A 23766-nucleotide genomic window follows, 5' to 3' on the forward strand; every position below is an offset into this window, starting at 1 on the left:
TTTATTTAGATCAGATTGTGGTTCTCACAGAAGTATTCAGTCTGTTTGAGGTTTGTAGGAAACTCACCAGAGATGCTGCTGTTTGCTGAGAAAAGCCTGAGATCGTTGATTCTCCTTCAGAGAGACACGGAGAGACACGGAGAGACACGGAGCAGGAGACTCAGGAGTTATGTTAATGCGTGGGGTTTTTTGGTTGTTGTGTTGTTTCCTGTTTGCTCCTTTTACCCCTCACTACTCTGTCTCTCTTCCTCTGCAGGGCTGGTGTGTGACAGGGGCGTGGCTGGTATTCTCCCGGCTGCGGGTGAGGCACACATGTTCTCTAAGAGCCTGGCCCTCACCTCACTTCTCTGCCAGAGAATTAAATGATGTTGGACGATCCAGAATGCCTTTCTGCAGCTTTTAGTCTAGCTTTGTTCACTTTGCAGTTTTTAGCAACTTTTTGAGTTTTGGCCCGGGACGTTTTCCCTTTTTCTGGACCTTTCTGCAGCCAGCTGTCTTCAGTACCTGCCTTGGACTAGCTTTCTTTATTAAACACATTGAAACTTTATAGCTTTGGGGTCCTAGTATCCAAACACCACATCAGTAGCACACATGCTGTCTCTGATAAACTGTTCACCTTTATCTGAAGGCGTGGCATCAAAGCACTGAACACAACAACAACAACAACAACAACAACAACAAAAACTGTTATGTAAAATTGTTAAATATCGTATATTGAAATCCCATATATCTAATGTGTTCTTAAATCAACCTATTTATTGACAACCAGGGATTTGGGAGTTTATCTCATTTTAACCAGATTCTATTAGCCCACAGGGAGACAAACATATACCTGGCCAAATCAGCACTCCCCTCCCTTCACATCCCCACAGGAACAACTTTGACAAAACTGTCAACAAAAGCGGGCGGCAACTACTGCAGCTGTGCCGAACGCAGGGCCTGTACATTGTTAACGGTCGGCTTCGAGGGGACTCCTTTGGTCACTACACACACAGCTCTCCTCTTGGCAATAGCTCAGTAGATTATAGCATCACAGACCTCGACCCCTTCTGTCTGAGGGCGTTCACAGTCAGCCCCCTAACACCCTTATCTGATCATAGTCAAATTACACTCTCCATTAAGAAGACAGTAACAGACCCTCACGCAGCAGAACCCAGTAAACTGAACTATTCCAAACAACCTTATAGATGGACAAACAATAGCAAGGACGAGTACCAGAAAGCAATCAGACATCAAACAATTCAATCCCAATTAGACCATTTTCTATCCACCCCATATCCCCACAGTAACGATGGCCTGAATCAGGCTGTGTGGGACATTAACAGCATCTTTGACAATGTGGCAGATTTATCCAATCTGAAAAAAACACAATATCATAAATCAAAAAAAGTCAGCCAATGAAAAGTGGTTCGTCACTGGGTCCGTCTGCGTCACTGTTACGGCTGCGCCGCGGCGTCCGCTAGGATCGCGGCCATTCTAGTCAATGGGTGCTATTCCACCTGCCGCGTTACGGCCCAGAAGCGTCCCAGAAGCGTCTCGCCGCTGGGCTCCGCTCGAAATACGATTGAAGTCTATTTTTCTAACCCAAAACCGCGGCGCAGCCGTAACGCGCCGCAGACGGACCCGGTGGAATCTAGGGGTAAGTGTTGCCTTTGTAAGCATTAATGAATGTCTGGATCAGACCCATTCCCTTTTCTCCTGCTGGTTTAATATTTTTAAATAGGAAAATAGGAAACGTTCTTTAATTTGTAAGTGTCTGTGAGTTGTTGAAAGGCATTTAAACTTCCCTTAGAGGATATTAAAGAGTATGAAGTGATGCCTTTATTCGTCCATTGTTTAAATCTGCCGTCTAATTTTGCTGCCTGTAGTGCATTCTATAGGTGTTAGTGCATGTAAATGGTCTGTAAGACAAGATAAAATAAGATAACATAAGACTTTATTTATCCAGAAGGAGACAGCATGGTAATGATTTGTTATTATGATGGATTTGATATTAACGAGGCGGCAGTTAGCAGCTAGCGGCTAGCTAGTAATTATGCTAATGTACACATCAATCGTTATGTACTTATATTACGCTGTAACAGGATCTAGTGATATCCAACAGAGCTTCATTAAGCATGAAAGAATTATTGCACTGTATATATACACACATATATATATACACATATACAGTGCAATACGCTTCTTAGTGCAATAATAAGCTACAGGGACGTTAATCTAACGTCGGTAATATTAACTTTATTTAATACAACATTTACGGTACAAGATTTAATCATACAGCCCATGTAGTATAATATTTTACAAATGATGAATTACAGCTGGGGTGGGGAACCTTTTTCCTCTCAAGGGCCATTTCAATTTTTACAACATCCTCTGAGGGCCGTACAAATGATTGAACTCAACCTCTGCTTAAAAAACCTAAACGTGCACGGTTGTGGCATGACCACCAAAACAGAAAGATATGGACACAAGATGTGTGCAAATGTATTTAGTTTCCTATCCATGTGGACATGATTTAAGTGGGGGGGGCCCTAACCTCCTCTAGGGGGGTCCGGAGGCATGCTCCCCCGGGAAGATTGTTTTTTAAATGTTGAAGTCAAAAGCATCAATCTGGTGCACTTTGAGAGCAACATGAAGAGATCTATGGATACCTCTCTCAACACCCATTTGAAACAGAACTGTAAGCAGAATTTCTTTTTCTTTATGGATATTTTTTTTATATTACAGACACTCAGCAAATTTATGTGTAAAGATTTCGTTAAGAATCTGACTCTTAACACACCATCCCCTGAGAGCCAAACATACTCACCCCCTTTTCAACGCCCTCCCCCCCCTGCAGCAGCTCAGCTGTGAACCCCCCATACAGAATGTCAGTCACTGTGTAAAAACTTTTTAGTGACACTCTGCAGATTTGTGTGTAATTCTCTCACAAAGGAACTGTAAGATACACTTTTTATGTATGCAAAACCTTTAAACATTTCTGAAAATAAAATACTTTATCTGAATACATTTTCTTTCAAAGCACTTTTTTGAAATTATTTATTTATTATTTCATTGGAGCAATCCAGTTTTGTTGACATCAATGCTTTATTCTCTTTTCTTGTGTTGCTAAGATACTTTTAGTTACACTTTAATGGATGCAAACCTTTTTAACCGGGTAAAATATTCATTAATTTGTAAGGAATTAGTTTTCTTTATGTCTCTCTAAAAGGCAAGTTTGTGATTTTAACACTGTTTCGATGAAACACAGCAGTCTTGATAACTTGACATGACTAACATTACTTTTCTAAATATATGTTTTTTAGAGGCGTTACTTTGATTTATTTCATGTTATTTTAAACACAACATTACTTTTTTTTATATTATTTCAACATACTGCGATATTTTGTTTTTTTTGTCTTTCTCTACTTTTTCCATTATATTTTTTGAAAAACTACATAGTGATTTCTAGCAAAATAAAACATGCAACTAATACATTATACAATATTACGACTTTTTGCGATATTTTCAACACAATATACTTGTACCTTTTTTTTAAAACAATTTGTATAGGGCTTCAAGATATTTTGCATGTCATGCATAAACACGGTGTCATCTTTCTTGAAACTGACGTGCTGTCCGTTTTACAAACAAGTTATGTTTTCTGTTTCTTCCTCCTCTGAATTTTCCTCCCCCGTCCCTCTTCCTTCGCCCCTCACAGAGAGTGTCTTAATCAACATATAGATTAACATCCCATGCTTATCTCAAATCCTCACACCAAAGGCCAACTCCAAACGTGTGTGTGTGTGAGTGTGTGTGTGTGTGTGTGTGTGTGTGTGTGTGTGTGTGTGTGTGTGTGTGTGTGTGTGTGTGTGTGTGTGTGTGTGTGTGTGTGTGTGTGTGTGTGTGTGTGTGTGTGTGTGTGTGTGTGTGTGTGTGTGTGTGTGTGTGTGTGTGTGTGTGTGTGTGTGTGTGTGTGTGTGTGTGTGTGTGTGTGTGTGTGTGTGTGTGTGTGTGTGTGTGTGTTAATTGTTCTTAAAGGTAGGGGTAGGTCATTTTGGAGAGACCATCTCGAGTGAGAGTCTTTTGCAGTCAAACCGGGGGGAAATCTGCCACTTCCTCACAGAGCCCCTCCTCCAGCACACATGAATGCGCGCACATGACCAAAAGAGGGCACGAGATAAGTTTGTCCACAGATCTTTCGGCTGTAGGCGTCTGAACCCCGCACTGCTGCTGCATTAGTTTCTTGACTGGCGCTCCGGACGGGTGGCGGTAAGTTGTCACACAGGCTGATTAAACCCCATTCGAGGCGTCTCTTGCCATTTTTATTTTTTGAAAGGTGACTTGGTGAGTTTGAGTGTATTTCTATCTTCATCTAATTCCACCCCCACTATCTGCTGGCAAATAAAAAAATGTAAAAACTACACAGATAGCGAACTATATTAAGAAATAGAATGCAATAAATTATAGAATATAAAATATGGGCAGTAAGCAATATTTAAACATAGCATTATTTACCATCCTGTGATCTCCATGCAGAGTCTGCGTTGTGGCTGAGGTAAAGTGTCAGTGGGGGGGGCGGGCCTTGTTGAGGTGCCGAGAGGTTCTGGTCCTGATGGAGAGAGGTTTTGGTCCTGATGGAGAGAGGTTCTGGTCCTGATGGAGAGAGGTTCTGGTCCTGATGGAGAGGTTCTGATCCTGATGCAGAGAGGTTCTGGTCCTGATGGAGAGAGGTTTTGGTCCTGATGGAGAGAGGTTCTGGTCCTGATGGAGAGAGGTTCTGGTCCTGATGGAGAGAGGTGTTGGTCCTGATGGAGAGAGGTTCTGGTCCTGATGGTGCGCAGCCTCCAGCCAGAGGGTTGTGTTGAAGGCAGAGCTGAAGTCCACAAACAGGATCCTGGCGTAGGTTCCTGCTGTGTACAGGTGCTGGAGGAGGAAGTGAAGTGATAACTATTAGTAAACCATAATGATGGATGTTATTATCAGGACATTGATTATTTCATAAGTTTAGAAGGGGGGAACATAGTCTAACAACAGTTAGCTTTTGTTAATTTTACCTCGAGCCAAACTTGGAAGACTTGTTTCTGAAATCCCTTTCTCTTAAAGTGAATAAATAAAAAATAAAACAATGGAGGTGACCCTAAAACTAACCACTGGATTGCTTGTCTAACATGACCTAGTCCATAAGTGAGGTAAGGGTGGGAACAATCAAACACACCCTCCCAGGCACTACGTGTTAGCGAAGTACAACTGGGATTTCGAAGATGAAGATATGCTTGCTCAATTCTTAATAATAAAGAAAAACCAACAAATTGAGCACTTGAGTCTTCATTAGCAGCGCCTAGCTACAGCTGCGGAGTTTTGGTCAATACCACCAACTGTCTATTTCCTTAAAATGGTACATATCGATGAATCTATATTTTCATCTTCAGGTGATGAAATCTGCATAATGTCCCTGTACTATAAGATTCGAGCATTTTGTAATCCAGTGAGGAAATTCAAGACCAGTAAATATTGATTGATTAAACAACACTAAATAAAATGTTAGTGCTTTCTTCAAACTCAGACTCTCTGCTGCGGCTGTACCTCAAAGACAAAACAATTGTCTTATGATCTTTATTGAACAAGGTCTGATTGTCCTGTACATGTACAATGTGGGGTATTTTTTAAATACTTTACTAAACCACATTCAATACTATGTTAGACACAAGTTAGTTATTACTCACATATCAAAGTCTTTTCATCTCCAAGATGGAAGAATAGCTGGGTGCTGCCTGGAGAGACTGATGAGGGACACAGGCTGGCGTCAGCAGCTTTCCACACAAAGCCATCACATCTTCTCTTCCATAGTCCTCACTGTCCACTGGTGCTCTGTCAAAAGAGTGAACATCACAGACGTCATGTTAACCCTTTGTTACACAACATACAACCAACATGTGTCAAAAGTGACCCGAATTAGTTTTAATTGTAAATATCTTTGCAATAAATTACTTTAACCATTCAGGATTCCAGGTATTCCTCAATTAACCTGTTTTGGATCAACACCAAATTTGTATTTTTCCCTTTCTTACTTTTTGAATAAAAATCATGTTTGTATCACTACACTTCTAAGGCACAACATGGGTCAAACATTACCCGTATTATTTTTGCCATGTTATTTCATGCATGGCTGAGTGTTTCTTTACTATACATTTTCAAAAATAATACATTTTAGCATTGATTTGGACCAAGCATGTATGATGTAGTAATACAAAAAGTATTTTAGTTCACACAGTGTGACATTAGCTAGTCATGTTAGCTTGTAATATATAGAGCAGAGCTAACTAGCAAGTTAGCCGAACGTTAGCGGTTAGCTGTTTATGCTATGCTAGCTGTTACTGAACATTAACAAACTAGATTCCGCTATAAGAAAGCTGTGAAACTTTACATTAAACTTGACGACAACATTGTGACACCCCGCTGCATGTTTATGTGTAATTCTCCCGTGTTGGAGACGAGAGAGTGGGGGGGGGGCAGCACTGCAATAAACTGTAAGCTAACGTTAGCAGCCATCTGTTAAGCCAGGTTCCCGGGCGCAACATCTTGCAAGAAACAGCATGTCAGGGCTTCTTAACATTTAACAACCTATTAATGATGAATACCAACTTAACGGGAAGAAACTCAGCTAACTAGAAGAAGAAACGTAACCTTAAATAAAAAATAAAACATTCACAAACTAAGGATTATCTAAATACATATTTAACTCCATTACAGTTGCAGGACTCACCAGATCTCAAGTCTTCTGTTCTTTGTTGACGTCCCGATGCTCATATTTAACGTGTAAAACGATCCCGATATTAATCCATAAAATCCTGCAGCAGACATACAGACAGCTGTAGCTCGCAGGAGGAGACCCACTCAAACTGACGTGGATGTTTCAAATGTGAACGACAGGCGCGGACAGTTCTCATTGGCAGGTTTCTTCGATTACGTTTATATTAACCAATCAGGAGTGTTGTGGACTCATTCCAAACATGCCTGACTTGTCTGCCGTGTTTTGGCTGAATTCTATTTCAATTGCCGTAGCTCTGGCTGTCGGCCAGAATCCGAAAACCATACATTATACTGTAAAACTAAGGCTTATTACTGTGTATTGACCAATGGGAGAGAAAAAACAGCAACATAAATAAAACAAGGATAACTGTGACTTGTTGAGTAAATAACAGTGTGTGTTTTAAACCTTGGTCCTCCCTGCAGAAATGTCTCCACTTTCTATCATTTTAATTTTTTTTAATGATATTGTCAACTGTAGATGTTTACAATATAGTAAGTTAGGAATTTAGTGAGAACATATTTATTTACTTTTGTTTCAACATTGGATATTTTGTGTTTGTGGTGGATTCAATCGAATATTGAGAAAATTATGTATGTAAAAAGGTTTTAATAACATTTTTTTTATTTGACGCTTTTTTTTACAGTTTTATGATTACCTTAAAATTACAAAGAAAATCTTAAAGTCTTATAATAGTAATACACTTTTATATTAAGAGTTACATATTTAATTACAGATAATACTTTTTATTTGACGGACATCTGCATTTATTTTCTGAAAGTGCAAAAATACTGTAAATATTATTTAGTAAATTTACTGTAAAAAAAAGGAAATAAACGTTATTTGTGGTTATTGTCAAAATACTGAAAATAATGTTTTGGGTTGTTAATTTATAGTTAATATCTGCCATTTTACAGGATTTTGCAAGTTATTTAAAAAAACATGATAATTACTATAAACATTTACAGTTATTTCCTGTAAAATTACGATATTTTCTTACAGTGTATAATAGACTGCAAAACAGAGTAGAGTACTGCAGACTCCAATGAGTTGTTTGTAACAGACTCACACTAACAATAGATATTGTTATGTCACTTAGCTTTAATCTCCAGTTGTAACAGATAATTAGTTACATAACAAAAGTGATCAATGTATACATACAGATGCAGTCACAGAAATCCTGGAACATTTACATCAGATTACAAGGACAGTGACATTCATTCAGTTTAGAGTTCCATTCCAATATGTTGTATGGTTGTATATGTTATGTATAGGTTACATAATTTAATTGGGCACATAATCCAGTATACAGTTGTAAAGATTTCAAAGGGACCCATACAGCTTTTGCAAAGCAGCTCAGTTCCACACAATGATGTAGATTACTATGATTTTCTCTATTCCAATTTAAAGACGAGTTTTATAGAATTCTATAGAATTTAGTATAGGTTGCATCAGAGAGAAAATGTCATGCATGTTTTCTTTGAATGCTATAGATTTCTACACATTTCTATAGATTTCTACAGATATGTCATGAGTCGGTTCTGTCCTATAGAATTCTTTAGATTGTTATAGTTTTAATTATAGAAGTTTATAGAAAGGTACACATTTATAGTATTCTACAGAATGATCTAGAGATTTCTATAGTATTCTATAGAATTCTTTAGCATGGCTTACAAATACGACTATGTTCTATAACATGCTATAGATTTCTACAAGATTCTATAGGATGTTATAGATTGTTTTGCTAAGGGCGGATAACAGGCCAGACAGGATAGTCGAGGGACAGGCAGGATCAGGGAACAGGCAGAGCAGGCAGGTCGGGGACAGGCAGGGTCGGAACAGGTGAGACAGGGGAATGGAAAACTACTGGTGAATGATGGAGCAGACTATGGCCCAATCCCAAACCACTCCCTCGACCCTACCCCTCCGTGACGGGGTGAACTCCGTCTGCAGCCTCACTCGCAGCTCAACGAGGCTCCTCCTGTCAGATGGAGGGAGTAAACACAGCAGCGAGCTTTGGGACGGCCTCCCCTCTCTCCGGCAGAAACAGGAAGTGCCGTAACTGTTTGTAACAACGGTTTCAAATCAGCATCTCTTAGACAAAGAGTTTAAATTAATAACTCAAATAAAACTCCAAACATCTTTCATTGTGTTTCAAAGCTCTTTTAGTTTTAAACCTGATGTTTATAAGCTTCTTAGTTTTTGCAACGGTCTGTAAATATACACAACTTTATAATAAAATGCACACATTTACCTTTTTCTAGACTAAACACAGGTTTGATCCTAAGTGAAAAACATATGAGGTCATCATGAGGCTGCTAACATCGCAGTTTATCAGCAGATGTTTGCTGGAACTACTTGTACACAGCGTGTTTCCTGAGGACACACACAGCGTGACTCCGGTCAGGGAGAGACCGGTCTCAAGTCAGCACCGCTGCAGACTCGCTGTTTGAGGGCTTGAAAGCCCACTCCCCCTCCACACCGCTCCACACTCGTTGCTTTGGAACAGCCCTCAATATGGCGGACCCTCCGCGTGAACGCGCAAACGGAGGGGTCGGGTGTAGGGGGAGGTTTGGGAATGGGCCTGAGACACAGTACGCTTCTCCATGTTTGTGATTGGTCGAATGCTCCAGATCCCACCCCTCTCTTGTGAACGCGCACCTAGCTAGATAGGACACGGCTGGCTTGAGCGATCCAGCACGTATGTTTTGGATTAGGCCAACCGGCCAACTCAAACATATCAGGTTAGGTTGAACCAGCTTCGTAGTACAGGCCTCTACTGTGTTGGACTAAACAAAGTAAATAATAATAAAGAAAATAGGGAGAACAATTTAAAATAGAATATAACTAGAATTGTGTATCCATAAAAGTAATAAAAACAACAATAATAATACACTAAAATAATTATTTTTCTTCTTGGTGTTAATGGCGGAGTGCTACTAATAAGAATAAGGAAGAAAATAATAGAAAAAAAGGAAATAGGCCCTGAGTTATCCAACATAATAATAACAATAACAATAAATAGACAATATTTATACAAATTTAAAATAAAATTCGAAAGGGAATACTTGGTGGACTGCTCACTAACATTGGAGGTGCATTACAGTACATATGCTGCTGCAACACAAACATTTCTCAAATTGTGATCAATAAAGTTCTTATCTTATCTTACCGCCACCTACTGTAAAATAAATATATAAATAGGAATACTTTTTGACTATAATTGTCTATCTCACTATCCATCCAAGTAAAGAAAATAATTCAAATAAATACACTAAAATAATTATTTGTATTTTTAGATTGTATCGACAGACTGCTAAATAACATTAAAGTTGCTTTACCGCCATCTACAGTGTTGGAGGGAGGACTACAGGTACATTCAAATACATACATTACTAAAAATGATTGTATTTCATTATCCATAAAAATAAATAAAAAAACGGCATTGAAAGTGAATACTGCCATCTACTGGATTGGAGTGCAGACCAGAATGATCTATCCCATAATAATAACAAAATCACAAACAGCTAGTCAATTCAGCTACTCCGTGTCTTAACCAATCCTTTTATGTTTTACTGTAATTTATATTTTTGATTCCTATTATTCTTTCATTCACTCGTTTATCGTCTATCCCACTACATCTCAGTGTTAAACATCATTTATTTGTTTACAGATGTCCTTTCTGTCCAACGAACAGCATGTATCTGCAGATGATATTAATGTTTGTGATAAACGGAAGAAGGAATTATTCCCCCGTGTTGAATAATTCCGTTTTTTTAAACTATGATATATTTTAGTGTTTGTAAACAAGATGGTGCATCTCAAATCATTTCCAATGGAAGAGACACTTCTATGTTCTTTGGAGAATTATTGGGAAACTATTGCTGATTAACCCTCGATTACTCTCATTCTTATTTAATTGTTTGAGGAGTTTAAGTGGAAACGGTCTCTTTGGTGTAACTGTTAAAAAGAGACTCTTTGGAAACCACTGGTTTAACAATACAACCAACTAACAACATTATATATGCGTGTCCTGTTTTTATTTCAAATGTCTGGACCTGAAAGGTTGCTAGTACTTAAAGCTCTGTCTGATCAACGTCATGCAGTAAAATATACAATATGTCCTTCTTAGTTACTCTGAGAGAAGTCAGAATAAAGTCTGACGAAAAGCACGACAGACAAGACTCGAGGCAGAACAGCATTTATTTATTGTTGATTATTGAATAGTGTCTCCATATGTCATCAAATGTAATCAAACACACATCAGTATCAGGTTCTGTGTTTCAAAACTGCATGAAAATGAAACTAATATTAGATACAAATGTAAAAATAAGAAGAAAACCGAAAACCAGAGCAGTTAAAAAAAGAACCGTGTACAATTGGTGCAGAAATGTTCCTTCCAAATATTGATTGTTCTTCTTTAATCTCACTAAAACTTGTTGTTCTGATTCAAATCTTTCCATTTGTCTGAATTATTGTTTAAAAACATCTCCTTGATCCAGCAGAGGTCACCCTATTACTTCAGGACACTCCACATCAACTCATTAACATAATACACATTCATTTTTAAATCTGAAAGAAAACAAAACGAGGAGCAGAAGAAGCTCAAACATGTAACAAGAAGCTGGTAATCATGTTTAAAAGCTGCATTGAACAATGTCAACGCGGTGCAGCGTCAAAATCATTGAATTCAAAGAACAAAAACATCAAAGAAAATAAAAACGCACTTTTGAATGTTCAGGTTATTCATCGTCGGTGGTAATGGTGGCAGGACGGTCATGAATTCTGCACAAAGCATTCACACTTTAACATTCGTTCCCACACACGGTAAACTTTCCTTATGAAACAGAACATGTTAAAAACTCCTGCAGAAAACAATAAGCATTATTATCATTCACAAAAGTTGGACTTATGCTGCGTTCACGCTCGTGTTCACCGCGGATGCAGGGGCGGCGCCAGCTTGGAGTCTTCACACTGGCTTCCTGTGTGTCAAAGAATAGATTTCAAAATACTGCTGCTGGTTTATAAAGCACTGAATGGTTTAGGCCCAAAATACATTTCTGACCTCCTGCTAAACTATGAAGCATCCAGATCTCTCAGGTCTTCAGGGACTGGTCAGCTTCCTGTCCCCAGAGTCAGAACTAAACATGGAGAAGCAGCGTTCAGTTATTATGCTCCAAACATCTGGAACAAACTCCCAGAAACCTGCAGGTCCGCTGCAACTCTGACTACTTTTAAATCCACGCTGAAGACTTTTCTTTTTGTCGCTGCTTTTAATTGAACTATTCATATCTTAAACTGCACTGTAACTTTTATCCATGTATTTTTTCTTTTAATGTTTATTTTATTAGCTTTTCTTTTTAATGACTGATTTTAAATGCCATTTTCTTAATGTCTTTCATTTTTTGTAAAGCACTTTGAATTGTCTTGTGTTGAAAAGTGCTATATAAATAAACTTGCCTTGCCTTGCTATAGCAACACCAACATTTGGCCTAGCAACTGCTAAGCAACCCCAAGAAATGAGAGAGAGAGAGAGAGAGAGAGAGAGAGAGAGAGAGAGAGAGAGAGAGAGAGAACCGGTACCGGAGATTGTTAGCATCTGGTTAGCTAGCTGCGCTAACGGATATTAGAAGCTGTTTCTATGACAAGGTGAAGCGAGAGTCCTCTCCTCCTGTCAGATAACGTCAGCTCAGTGAACTAAAGGACTCTCTCAGTGTTTAGATCGTTCACTTTAGTCTAAGTTATCTCCGTGGGTCTCAAAACAGTTTGATCACAATTTATGTAAACAAGTATTTCCAAGGCACTCCTTTATATGATCAATATAGTTATACAAAAATAAGAGAAAAACAGGTATGAAATACTATATGGCAGTAAAACAAGAATACAGTTTGAAAGGGGAGTGATTTGTAAAATATCCATAAAGCAAAAATAAATCTGTTAACAGTTCTGTTTCATCTGGTGTTGAGAGATGTATCCATAGATCTCTCATGTTGCTCTCAAAGTGCACCAGATTGATGCTTTTAACTTCAATATTTCGAAATGAATCTTCCCGGGGGAACATCCCCCCGGACCCCCCTAGAGGAGGTGAGGACCCCCCTATGGGAGGTCCACACACCACCTATAAAAACAGCACTTTACCCCTGCTTACACCTATATGCCTCGAGCCTTCATTGTAACCGTCACACTGTGTGTCTGCGTGGGGAGTGTTGCAGTAGAACATTCCTCTGTAGCGCCCGGTACATTAATGGGAAACCCTAAATGTTTGAGCACCCTCTATGAAACATCAAGCTACCCCACAGCACCCCCAAAATAAATATCTGGCAACAGATTGATGCTTTTAACTTCAACATTTAAAACAAATCTTCCCGGTGGAGCATGCCCCCGGACCCCCCTAGAGGAGGTGAGGTCCACCCCCCACTTGTAAAAAAATAGCACTTTCCCCTACCTCTATGATATGATGATGAGGGGCTTATTACATTACATTTCATTTAGCTGACGCTTTTATTCAAAGCGACTTACAATTACAGGGACATTCAGGAACTAAGGGTAAGTGCCTTCCTCAAGCGCACACTAGTGGTGGTGTTCCAGGATGGATTTGAACTCACAACCTTCCAATCTTCAGCCCACCTCACTATCCATTAGACCACCACTACCCCCTTGTAGATACTATATACAGTATATATAACAACTCTAAGTGCCTCCTGCAGACATCCTACTGAATACACAGGCACACAGCTGCGAGAGGGGATTCACTGAATCCCCTTCTCAAAGTGTGGTCCGCGGACCACTGGTGGTCCGTGAGCGCCCCCTAGTGGTCCATGAGTATATTGGTAACATTTCACATTTGAAATAAATAAATGAATTAAAGTTGTCCGCACTCTCGCGGGAATATCTCCGCAATGGAGCGAGATTAAGTTTCACCTTTGATTGCATGATATAGACCAGCGCAACACCTTCATCAAACACGTTGCCACTTGTTTGTACCATTGTCAGGTGATTTGTAATCTGTTCTAGAAAAACGATGTGTTTTTTGATATTTGTGGAGTTAGGTGGTCCGCGAGTGTTTTTGTATTGGTTAAGTGTCCTTGGTATGAAAAAGTTTGAGAAACACTGAGCTAGACGACTGTATACGGAGACGATAGGTTGGGATGTGTCACGTGTGCTGGAGACGATAGACTAGTTTGAGATGAGCGAGACCGACGCAGACCTGCGCAATTGCGACCGCTGTCGTGCTAGTGTGTTGCATGATGGTTAGTAATTTTGTTCGACTTGGGGTTTTCCCCGTGCTGCTGATGAAGCTCTCCAATTGGCTCCACAAACGTTTTTTGTTGTTTTGTGTCAGTTTTACGTCGCCACTTCCATTCACATTTTTCATCATTGTTCCACAATGTTTATCATCATGACATTAATATCTATATCTTTTATATATCTACTTGCACTGCTTACCGTTTTCATACTTTATATATCTTAGCATATTCATACACACTGTTCATACTGCTCACAGGCTGCTGTGTATATCTAGTGTATTCATACCCCTCACTGTTTATTCATCATTCAATTCATTCTATATTTTATTCTGTAGATTGTAGGGATGTAACGATACCAAAAACTCACAGTACGATAATATCGCCATAAAAAGTCCACGGTACGATATTTATCGCAATATTGATAAATAAAGGAAAAAAATGTGAATTAAAAAAAAAAACGTCTTTATTAAATAATAAATCTGATTTGTACAGCATGTTAGTAGGATAGTCGTATTTTAAAGTGTCAACAATATAATAATCAGACCCTGCAAAGAATAAATCAAGTTTCACTTTAGTTTTTCAAGTAACTCAACTCTAACTCACTCACTCAGCATCACCAAGGTTATCTTTTAGGAATATGAGCATATCCACGGGTACAGTACAGTACAGGCCTCTACCGTAATGCATAGGATATTCGCGCACCGCAATACAACGTGCGGGCTGGCTTGACCGTAGTCTGTGTACCGAGTGTTTCCTGACATGAAACGTTTTATTTCACCTTGCTATGTGTTTTTAACGTATATTAAAAAACGGGGACATTTCCGGGGACAGTTTCAACCGGGGACAGGCCAATACAAACGGGGACTGTCTCCGGAAAACGGGGACGTCTGGTCACCCTAAAATAGAGGCCTGTAAAAACTGCCTTCAAAATAAAAGCGTTTACTCGGTCAATAAGAAATATACCTAAAAAACACACCAAACATATTCATATATACTGGAGCTTAAATTAAGAAAGATGTACTATATAATGTGATCAATAATAATTTAAAATAAACTACGTATAACTACCACATTATAACTGAGTGAATGCACAATGTAAAGATACAGTTATGAAGACATATCTGACATTTCCACTGGGTGACTATTTCAATTGATGTTGACACCATCTCACAAGAATCCTAAAATAACATTACTTTCTGAAGCACAATTTAAAATGTATGCTGTTTAAAATCTCAAATTAGATCTATTGTCCATCTATATTTAGATTTTAATGTAAACTGTCCATAATCAAAGAGCCATTCGAAGTCAATCAAATACTTATTTCACTCCAGGGTGAAAGCAGGACACCCCATCTAGTGACTCAGAGAAAATCCGGACAATCTGATGTAGAGTTTCAAAATAAAATACTTTTGAAATCTCATATGAGCTATCGTCCTTCTGTTTTTACAAGAATAAATAAAAAACTGTGAAATTATCAAAGACTTATTTCACTCCAGGGTGATAGCAGGACACCTCATCTAGTCACTCAGAGAGAATCAGGATAATCTGATGTAGAGTTTCAAAATAAAAGACCTTTGAAGTCTCATATATGAGCTATCGTCCTTCTGTTTTTACAAGAATAAATAAAAAACTGTGAAATTATCAAAGACTTATTTCACTCCAGGGTGATAGCAGGACACCTCATCTAGTCACTCAGAGAGAATCAGGACAATCTGATGTAGAGTTTCAAAATAAAAGACCTTTGAAGTCTCATATATGAGCTATCGTCCTTCTGTTTGTATCCAACAGTTAAAATGTTCGAATTACATTGAACCAGAATTGTCCTCCTTTTTTCTTTAACAGTGAAGTCAATTGGATATGTTTATGATATATTGACCGCAAAACTCAAAATGTCCCCGGTTTTAATTTTGAAAATCTGGTCACCTTAGTCATAGGACCCAAATTGTGGATCCTTTTTTTTTTTAGAGATGTGGGTAAGGAGGAAAAGAGAGAGGGTTGTAGTCTCTGAAACTTTGTGAGTCTCCTGACACATATTATAAAAGACATACAAAAGTGCATTTTGCATAATAGATCCCCTTTAAACAACAATTGTTAGCCGCTTCCCCGCTGATCGTGTGATTCCAGCTTTACAGTATCCATGTGCAGTATTTCAGATAGATGGATGCTTTATTTATCCTAATTGGGAAATTATTTTGCCACAGCAGCAGTGTTATCAAGCCTTACACACAAGTTACAAATATGTAAAATATACAGTAAGATACAAATCTAGTAAAAATACAAATGAACATTAACAGCAGGTATTTACAAATTCAAAATAGAAATACATACAGTAAATCACAGCAGGTTTCTCCACAGTGTTTGTGAGAACTGAATGTCCCTCTCCTGCTGATGTTCAGGTGTATATCAGTATGTAGTGTCTCTACTTTAAAGAGTCCTCTCCTGCTGATGTTCAGGTGTATATCAGTATGTAGTGTCTCTACTTTAAAGAGTCCTCTCCTGCTGATGTTCAGGTGTATATCAGTATGTAGTGTCTCTACTTTAAAGAGTCCTCTCCAGCTGATGTTCAGGTGTATATCAGTATCTAGTGTCTCTACTTTAAAGAGTCCTCTCCTGCTGATGTTCAGGTGTATATCAGTATGTAGTGTCTCTACTTTAAAGAGTCCTCTCCTGCTGATGTTCAGGTGTATATCAGTATGTAGTGTCTCTACTTTAAAGAGTCCTCTCCTGCTGATGTTCAGTTGTATATCAGTATGTAGTGTCTCTGCTTTAAAGAGTCCTCTCCTGCTGATGTTCAGGTGTATATCAGTATGTAGTGTCTCTGCTTTAAAGAGTCCTCTCCTGCTGATGTTCAGGTGTATATCAGTATGTAGTGTCTCTACTTTAAAGAGTCCTCTCCTGCTGATGTTCAGGTGTATATCAGTATGTAGTGTCTCTACTTTAAAGAGTCCTCTCCTGCTGATGTTCAGGTGTATATCAGTATGTAGTGTCTCTACTTTAAAGAGTCCTCTCCTGCTGATGTTCAGGTGTATATCAGTATGTAGTGTCTCTACTTTAAAGAGTCCTCTCCTGCTGATGTTCAGGTGTATATCAGTATGTAGTGTCTCTACTTTAAAGAGTCCTCTCCTGCTGATGTTCAGGTGTATATCAGTATATAGTGTCTCTACTTTAAAGAGTCCTCTCCTGCTGATGTTCAGGTGTATATCAGTATGCAGTGTCTCCATGCTCTACTGTTCAAAAAGCTCTTTATATTTATCATACTGTCTGTGCTGCAGCACCTCCTTTCACCCTCTGTCTGAAACCAGAGCCCAGTATGCTCTGATTGGTTAGCTGGCCGGCTCTGTTGTGATTGGTCAACCGCTTACAGATGTCCCGCCCCTTTAGCTCATCCTGCAGAGCCTTGCTGTGAAAACAGCCAGTTAAGCTGTTACCTGATTGGTCGTTGAAATAATCTACCATTTTGAGCTTTTTCCCTAGAAACAAAACGGCAACCTCGGCGCTGAACATACGCAGATCATGGAGTGGCAGGTTAACAGGTGTTCTTCTGGTTAAAGCTGCTGTTGATCCGGATGGTGTTTCTGCAGGTGGATCCTCAGGTTCTGCTTCCCGGCGAACCTTTTCCCGCAGTGCTGGCATCCGAACGGCCGCTCCCCGGTGTGAACGCTCTGGTGCGTCTTCAGGTGTCCGGACTGCGTGAAGCGCTTCCCGCACTGAGCGCAGCTGTACGGTCTCTCGCCCGTGTGAACGCGAACGTGCGTCTCCAAACTTCGCCCCGACGTAAACCATTTCCCACAGTAACTGCAGACGAAACGACGATCCCTGCAGAACTGATTCATCTCCACTGGGTCCAGTTGGGATCCTGCGAACTGGAGCGCTAACGGGAAAGCTGGGACGTTCATATCGGATCTGTTGTTGTCGAGAAGTCGGTGAGACGGCAGGCTCTGATTGGTCCAAGAGGAACAGCAGATATCTGAGTCGTAGGAGATTAAAGACCCGCCTATTTTCAGCTCAGAAGTCCCGGGAAGCAGCGAGTTTTTTCCTCCCGACGCCCCAACGACGAGGAATGGTTTATCCGGAGACTCACAGTCCGACTCCACGTCAAAAACAACGTCTGAAGAGTCGCCTCCTCGGCCTGGAGACCCAGGTGCACTCTGGGAGTTTTGACGCTCCGATGCCACCTCACTGTTCTGGTCCCAGAGCCTCGTTTCCCCCGAGGGTCCAGCTTCACTGTCGTCTGTATCCGACAGCTGCACCGCCGATCCTGCAGGAACACATCAACACATTTCTTGGTGATTTTTATGCAAAATAGTCTTAAAATACCGTTTTTTTGCCTCTCAAATAGAGAGATTTCCTGCGTTTCTCTGTTTAATATCATACTAAAGTGAATATATGGAAGATATCTCAAGACATCACCTTGGACTTTGAGTAAATGGGATGGATATTTTTCACTATTTTCTGACATTTAATTGACCAAACAACGAACAATAACCCACAGATTTACTAATATTCAAAATACTAAGCAGAACTTCCTGAAACTCAACAGCTCCAAGACCGAAGCCATTATAGTTGGCACCCCACACCAGGTTCGGTCATCCACCATCACCACCATCACCTTCTCCGGCCAGGACATTACCCTCTCCTCAATAGTCACCAACCTGGGTGTTAAAATGGACGCCCATCTGACCTTTGAGGCCCACATTAAACAGCTGTGCAAGAACTCCTTTTACCACCTCAGGAACATCGCCAAACTCCGCCCCACACTCACTCTGTCTGAGGCCGAAAAGCTGGTCCACGCCTTTGTCTCCTCCAGGCTGGACTACTGCAATGCATCCTCATCGGGATCCCTAACAGAAGCATCCAGAAGCTCCAGTACATTCAGAACAGCGCTGCTAGGATCCTGATGAGGGTGCGCAAATATGATCACATCACCCCCATCCTTAAAGCACTACACCGGCTCCCCGTGGAGCTGAGGATCGAATTCAAGGCCTCCGTCCTCCCCCACCAGTGTGTCCATGGAACTGCCCCTCCCTACCTCAAGGAACTCCTCACCCCCCCCGACCACACGAGAGCACCGCAGACCGTGGAGGCTTTTAAAAAAGGCCTCAAAACCCATCTTTTCAGTCGAGCCTTTGCCTCGACCTTTTTACCACCCTTTTATTTATATTTTATTTCTCTTGTTTGTTTTTTATTGCTTTTTATTATTTCTACCGTGCTGTGTAATGTTTATTTATACTGTTCATGCTCACTGCTTGTTGCACTTTGAAATAAAATATGAAGTGCTTTATATATGAAACCCATTATTATTATTATTATTATTATTATTTACTTCCTGTCTGTCTACTCCAGAGGCCTCTGTCCTACGAAGCCGGTTCAACCTAACCTGATATGTTGGAGTTAGCCGGTTGGCCTAATCCAAAACATACGCGCTCTCGCTAAGCGGTCCTACGACACGGGTTATCAAGTGGATCGCTCAGCCAGCCGTGTCCTCTCTAGCTAGGTGCGCGTTCACATGAGAGGGGTGGTATCTGGAGCATCGACCAATCACAGACATGGAGAAGCGCACTGACAGCGCAGCGTCATACTTCCTGAATGAAAAGTGAACTCTAATATTAGACACATGAAGAAGTTAAACTTTAAACTTGACTCAAACACTTGATCAGGATCAAAGCCTCAGAGCTGCAGCTGCAAGGTGAACACAGCTGGAGCAGAGCGAGTGTTGGAATGCGTCCATCAGCAGGTTCATGATATCACGGCCCGTCTAACACACCGTCTGACTCTCATCACCTCTGACTCAGAGTTTCCTCAACTCAACGTGTTGCTGACATAATGCTTCATCCAGTCTGTGGCGCTGTGAGTGCTGCACGGCCAGACACGCTCAGGGACTCGGATCAGGAGAGATGTGATACATCAGGAAGTGATGTGCCGCGGACTGGACTCAGTGTACTCTGATCCGGGTACTGATGCTGACTGGACTTAGTGTGCTCTGATCCGGGTACTGATGCTGACTGGACTTAGTGTGCTCTGATCCGGGTACTGATGCTGACTGGACTTAGTGTGCTCTGATCCGGGTACTGATGCTGACTGGACTTAGTGTGCTCTGATCCGGGTACTGATGCTGACTGGACTTAGTGTGCTCTGATCCGGGTACTGATGCTGACTGGACTTAGTGTACTCTGATCCGGGTACTGATGCTGACTGGACTTAGTGTACTCTGATCCGGGTACTGATGCTGACTGTGCTTAGTGTACTCTGATCCGGGTACTGATGCTGACTGGACTTAGTGTACTCTGATCCGGGTACTGATGCTGACTGGACTTAGTGTACTCTGATCCGGGTACTGATGCTGACTGGACTTAGTGTACTCTGATCCGGGTACTGATGCTGACTGGACTTAGTGTACTCTGATCCGGGTACTGATGCTGACTGGACTTAGTGTACTCTGATCCGGGTCCTGATGCTGACTGGACTTAGTGTACTCTGATCCGGGTACTGATGTTGACTGGACTTAGTGTGCTCTGATCCGGGTACTGATGCTGACTGGACTTAGTGTACTCTGATCCGGGTACTGATGCTGACTGGACTTAGTGTACTCTGATCCGGGTACTGATGCTGACTGGACTTAATGTACTCTGATCCGGGTACTGATGCTGACTGGACTTAGTGTACTCTGATCCGGGTACTGATGCTGACTGGACTTAGTGTACTCTGATCCGGGTACTGATGCTGACTGGACTTAGTGTACTCTGATCCGGGTCCTGATGCTGACTGGACTTAGTGTACTCTGATCCGGGTACTGATGCTGACTGGACTTAGTGTGCTCTGATCCGGGTACTGATGCTGACTGGACTTAGTGTACTCTGATCCGGGTACTGATGCTGACTGGACTTAGTGTACTCTGATCCGGGTTCTGATGCTGACTGGACTTAATGTACTCTGATCCGGGTACTGATGCTGACTGGACTTAGTGTACTCTGATCCGGGTACTGATGCTGACTGGACTTAATGTACTCTGATCCGGGTACTGATGCTGACTGGACTTAGTGTACTCTGATCCGGGTACTGATGCTGACTGGACTTAGTGTACTCTGATCCGGGTACTGATGCTGACTGGACTCAGTGTACTCTGATCCGGGTTCTGATGCTGACTGTACTTAGTGTACTCTGATCCGGGTACTGATGCTGACTGGACTTAGTGTACTCTGATCCGGGTACTGATGCTGACTGGACTTAGTGTACTCTGATCCGGGTTCTGATGCTGACTGGACTTACTGTACTCTGATCCGGGTACTGATGCTGACTGGACTTAATGTACTCTGATCCGGATACTGATGCTGACTGGACTTAGTGTACTCTGATCTGGGTACTGATGCTGACTGGACTTAGTGTACTCTGATCCGGGTACTGATGCTGACTGGACTTAGTGTACTCTGATCCGGGTACTGATGCTGACTGGACTTAATGTACTCTGATCCGGGTACTGATGCTGACTGGACTTAGTGTACTCTGATCCGGGTACTGATGCTGACTGGACTTAGTGTACTCTGATCCGGGTTCTGATGCTGACTGGACTTAATGTACTCTGATCCGGGTACTGATGCTGACTGGACTTAGTGTACTCTGATCCGGGTACTGATGCTGACTGGACTTAATGTACTCTGATCCGGGTACTGATGCTGACTGGACTTAGTGTACTCTGATCCGGGTACTGATGCTGACTGGACTTAGTGTACTCTGATCCGGGTTCTGATGCTGACTGGACTTACTGTACTCTGATCCGGGTACTGATGCTGACTGGACTTAATGTACTCTGATCCGGGTACTGATGCTGACTGGACTTAGTGTACTCTGATCCGGGTACTGATGCTGACTGGACTTAGTGTACTCTGATCCGGGTACTGATGCTGACTGGACTTAGTGTACTCTGATCCGGGTACTGATGCTGACTGGACTTAATGTACTCTGATCCGGGTACTGATGCTGACTGGACTTAGTGTACTCTGATCCGGGTACTGATGCTGACTGGACTCAGTGTACTCTGATCCGGGTACTGATGCTGACTGGACTTAGTGTACTCTGATCCGGGTACTGATGCTGACTGGACTTAGTGTACTCTGATCCGGGTACTGATGCTGACTGGACTTAATGTACTCTGATCCGGGTACTGATGCTGACTGGACTTAGTGTACTCTGATCCGGGTACTGATGCTGACTGGACTTAGTGTACTCTGATCCGGGTTCTGATGCTGACTGGACTTAGTGTACTCTGATCCGGGTTCTGATGCTGACTGGACTTAGTGTACTCTGATCCGGGTTCTGATGCTGACTGGACTTAATGTACTCTGATCCGGGTACTGATGCTGACTGGACTTAGTGTACTCTGATCCGGGTTCTGATGCTGACTGGACCTAATGTACTCTGATCCGGGTACTGATGCTGACTGGACTTAGTGTACTCTGATCCGGGTACTGATGCTGACTGGACTTAGTGTACTCTGATCCGGGTTCTGATGCTGACTGGACTTAGTGTACTCTGATCCGGGTACTGATGCTGACTGGACTTAGTGTACTCTGATCCGGGTCCTGATGCTGACTGGACTTAGTGTACTCTGACCCGGGTACTGATGCTGACTGGACTTAGTGTACTCTGATCCGGGTACTGATGCTGACTGGACTTAGTGTACTCTGATCCGGGTACTGATGCTGACTGGACTTAGTGTACTCTGATCCGGGTTCTGATGCTGACTGGACTTAGTGTACTCTGATCCGGGTTCTGATGCTGACTGGACTTAGTGTACTCTGATCCGGGTACTGATGCTGACTGGACTTAGTGTACTCTGATCCGGGTTCTGATGCTGACTGGACTTAGTGTACTCTGATCCGGGTACTGATGCTGACTGGACTTAGTGTACTCTGATCCGGGTACTGATGCGGACTGGACTCAGTGTACTCTGATCCGGGTTCTGACGCTGAGGCAGATATTTAAGAGCTTTCTTAGCGCTAATGTTCTAACAGTCAGATTGCTCTGGAGATGGAGGAGATGTTCTGTTCATGTTCACGTTCACACAGTCGTGATTTCTGCCGGCCGTCTTTCTGTATTTCCTTTCTCCTGTGATATGACTTGATCGCTTTAGACTCCGCACACTGAGCTCTGATTGGTCAGCAGGCGGTGCTTTCACTGAGTTGAGCTCTTAGCCTGCAACCTAACCTGGTCCCGACCAGGTTAGCTGCTTAGCATCAGTTACCATGGAGATCTAGCCGCTAAAAAGAGAACCAGCGTCTTAGGACCGGAAAGCTAGAGTTAGCCGCTAAGAGAACATCCGGCTTCGTAGTGCAGGCCTCTGCTGTTCCCTTTAGTGTTTACTTCCTGTCTCTCTTCTTCTGCTGTTCCCTTTAGTGTTTACTTCCTGTCTGTCTTCTTCTGCTGTTCCCTTAGTGTTTACTTCCTGTCTGTCTTCTTCTGCTGTTCCCTTTAGTGTTTACGTCCTGTCTGTCTTCTTCTGCTGTTCCCTTTAGTGTTTACTTCCTGTCTGTCTTCTTCTGCTGTTCCCTTTAGTGTTTACTTCCTGTCTGTCTTCTTCTGCTGTTCCCTTTAGTGTTTACGTCCTGTCTGTCTTCTTCTGCTGTTCCCTTTAGTGTTTACTTCCTGTCTGTCTTCTTCTGCTGTTCCCTTAGTGTTTACGTCCTGTCTGTCTTCTTCTGCTGTTCCCTTTAGTGTTTACGTCCTGTCTGTCTT

General features: G+C 41.6%; 2 protein-coding genes across 3 annotated transcripts in view; both read right to left on the reverse strand.

The window, feature by feature from the left end:
* LOC117442435 (histidine N-acetyltransferase-like) overlaps positions 1-140 on the reverse strand; it is a 36239-nt gene extending 36099 nt beyond the window's left edge. Inside the window, exon 1 of one of the 2 annotated variants that reach the window (XM_034078431.2) lies at positions 68-140. The gene's annotated coding sequence lies outside the window, so the exon portion shown is untranslated. The remainder of the gene's footprint in view (positions 1-67) is intronic. The other variant, XM_071202418.1, reaches the window with a different exon arrangement.
* Positions 141-17113: 16973 nt separating this feature from the next.
* The window catches only part of LOC117442430 (uncharacterized), an 11072-nt gene continuing 4419 nt past the window's right edge, over positions 17114-23766 (reverse strand). The window contains exons 3-4 of the mRNA XM_071202417.1: positions 23276-23291; positions 17114-18295 (exon numbers count right to left, since the gene is read on the reverse strand). Coding sequence (XP_071058518.1) covers positions 17583-18295; positions 23276-23291 — 729 coding nt within the window. The 3' untranslated portion in view covers positions 17114-17582. The remainder of the gene's footprint in view (positions 18296-23275; positions 23292-23766) is intronic.

Source organism: Pseudochaenichthys georgianus, unplaced genomic scaffold (genome assembly GCF_902827115.2).
Source record: "Pseudochaenichthys georgianus unplaced genomic scaffold, fPseGeo1.2 scaffold_428_arrow_ctg1, whole genome shotgun sequence".
Lineage (NCBI taxonomy): Eukaryota > Metazoa > Chordata > Actinopteri > Perciformes > Channichthyidae > Pseudochaenichthys > Pseudochaenichthys georgianus.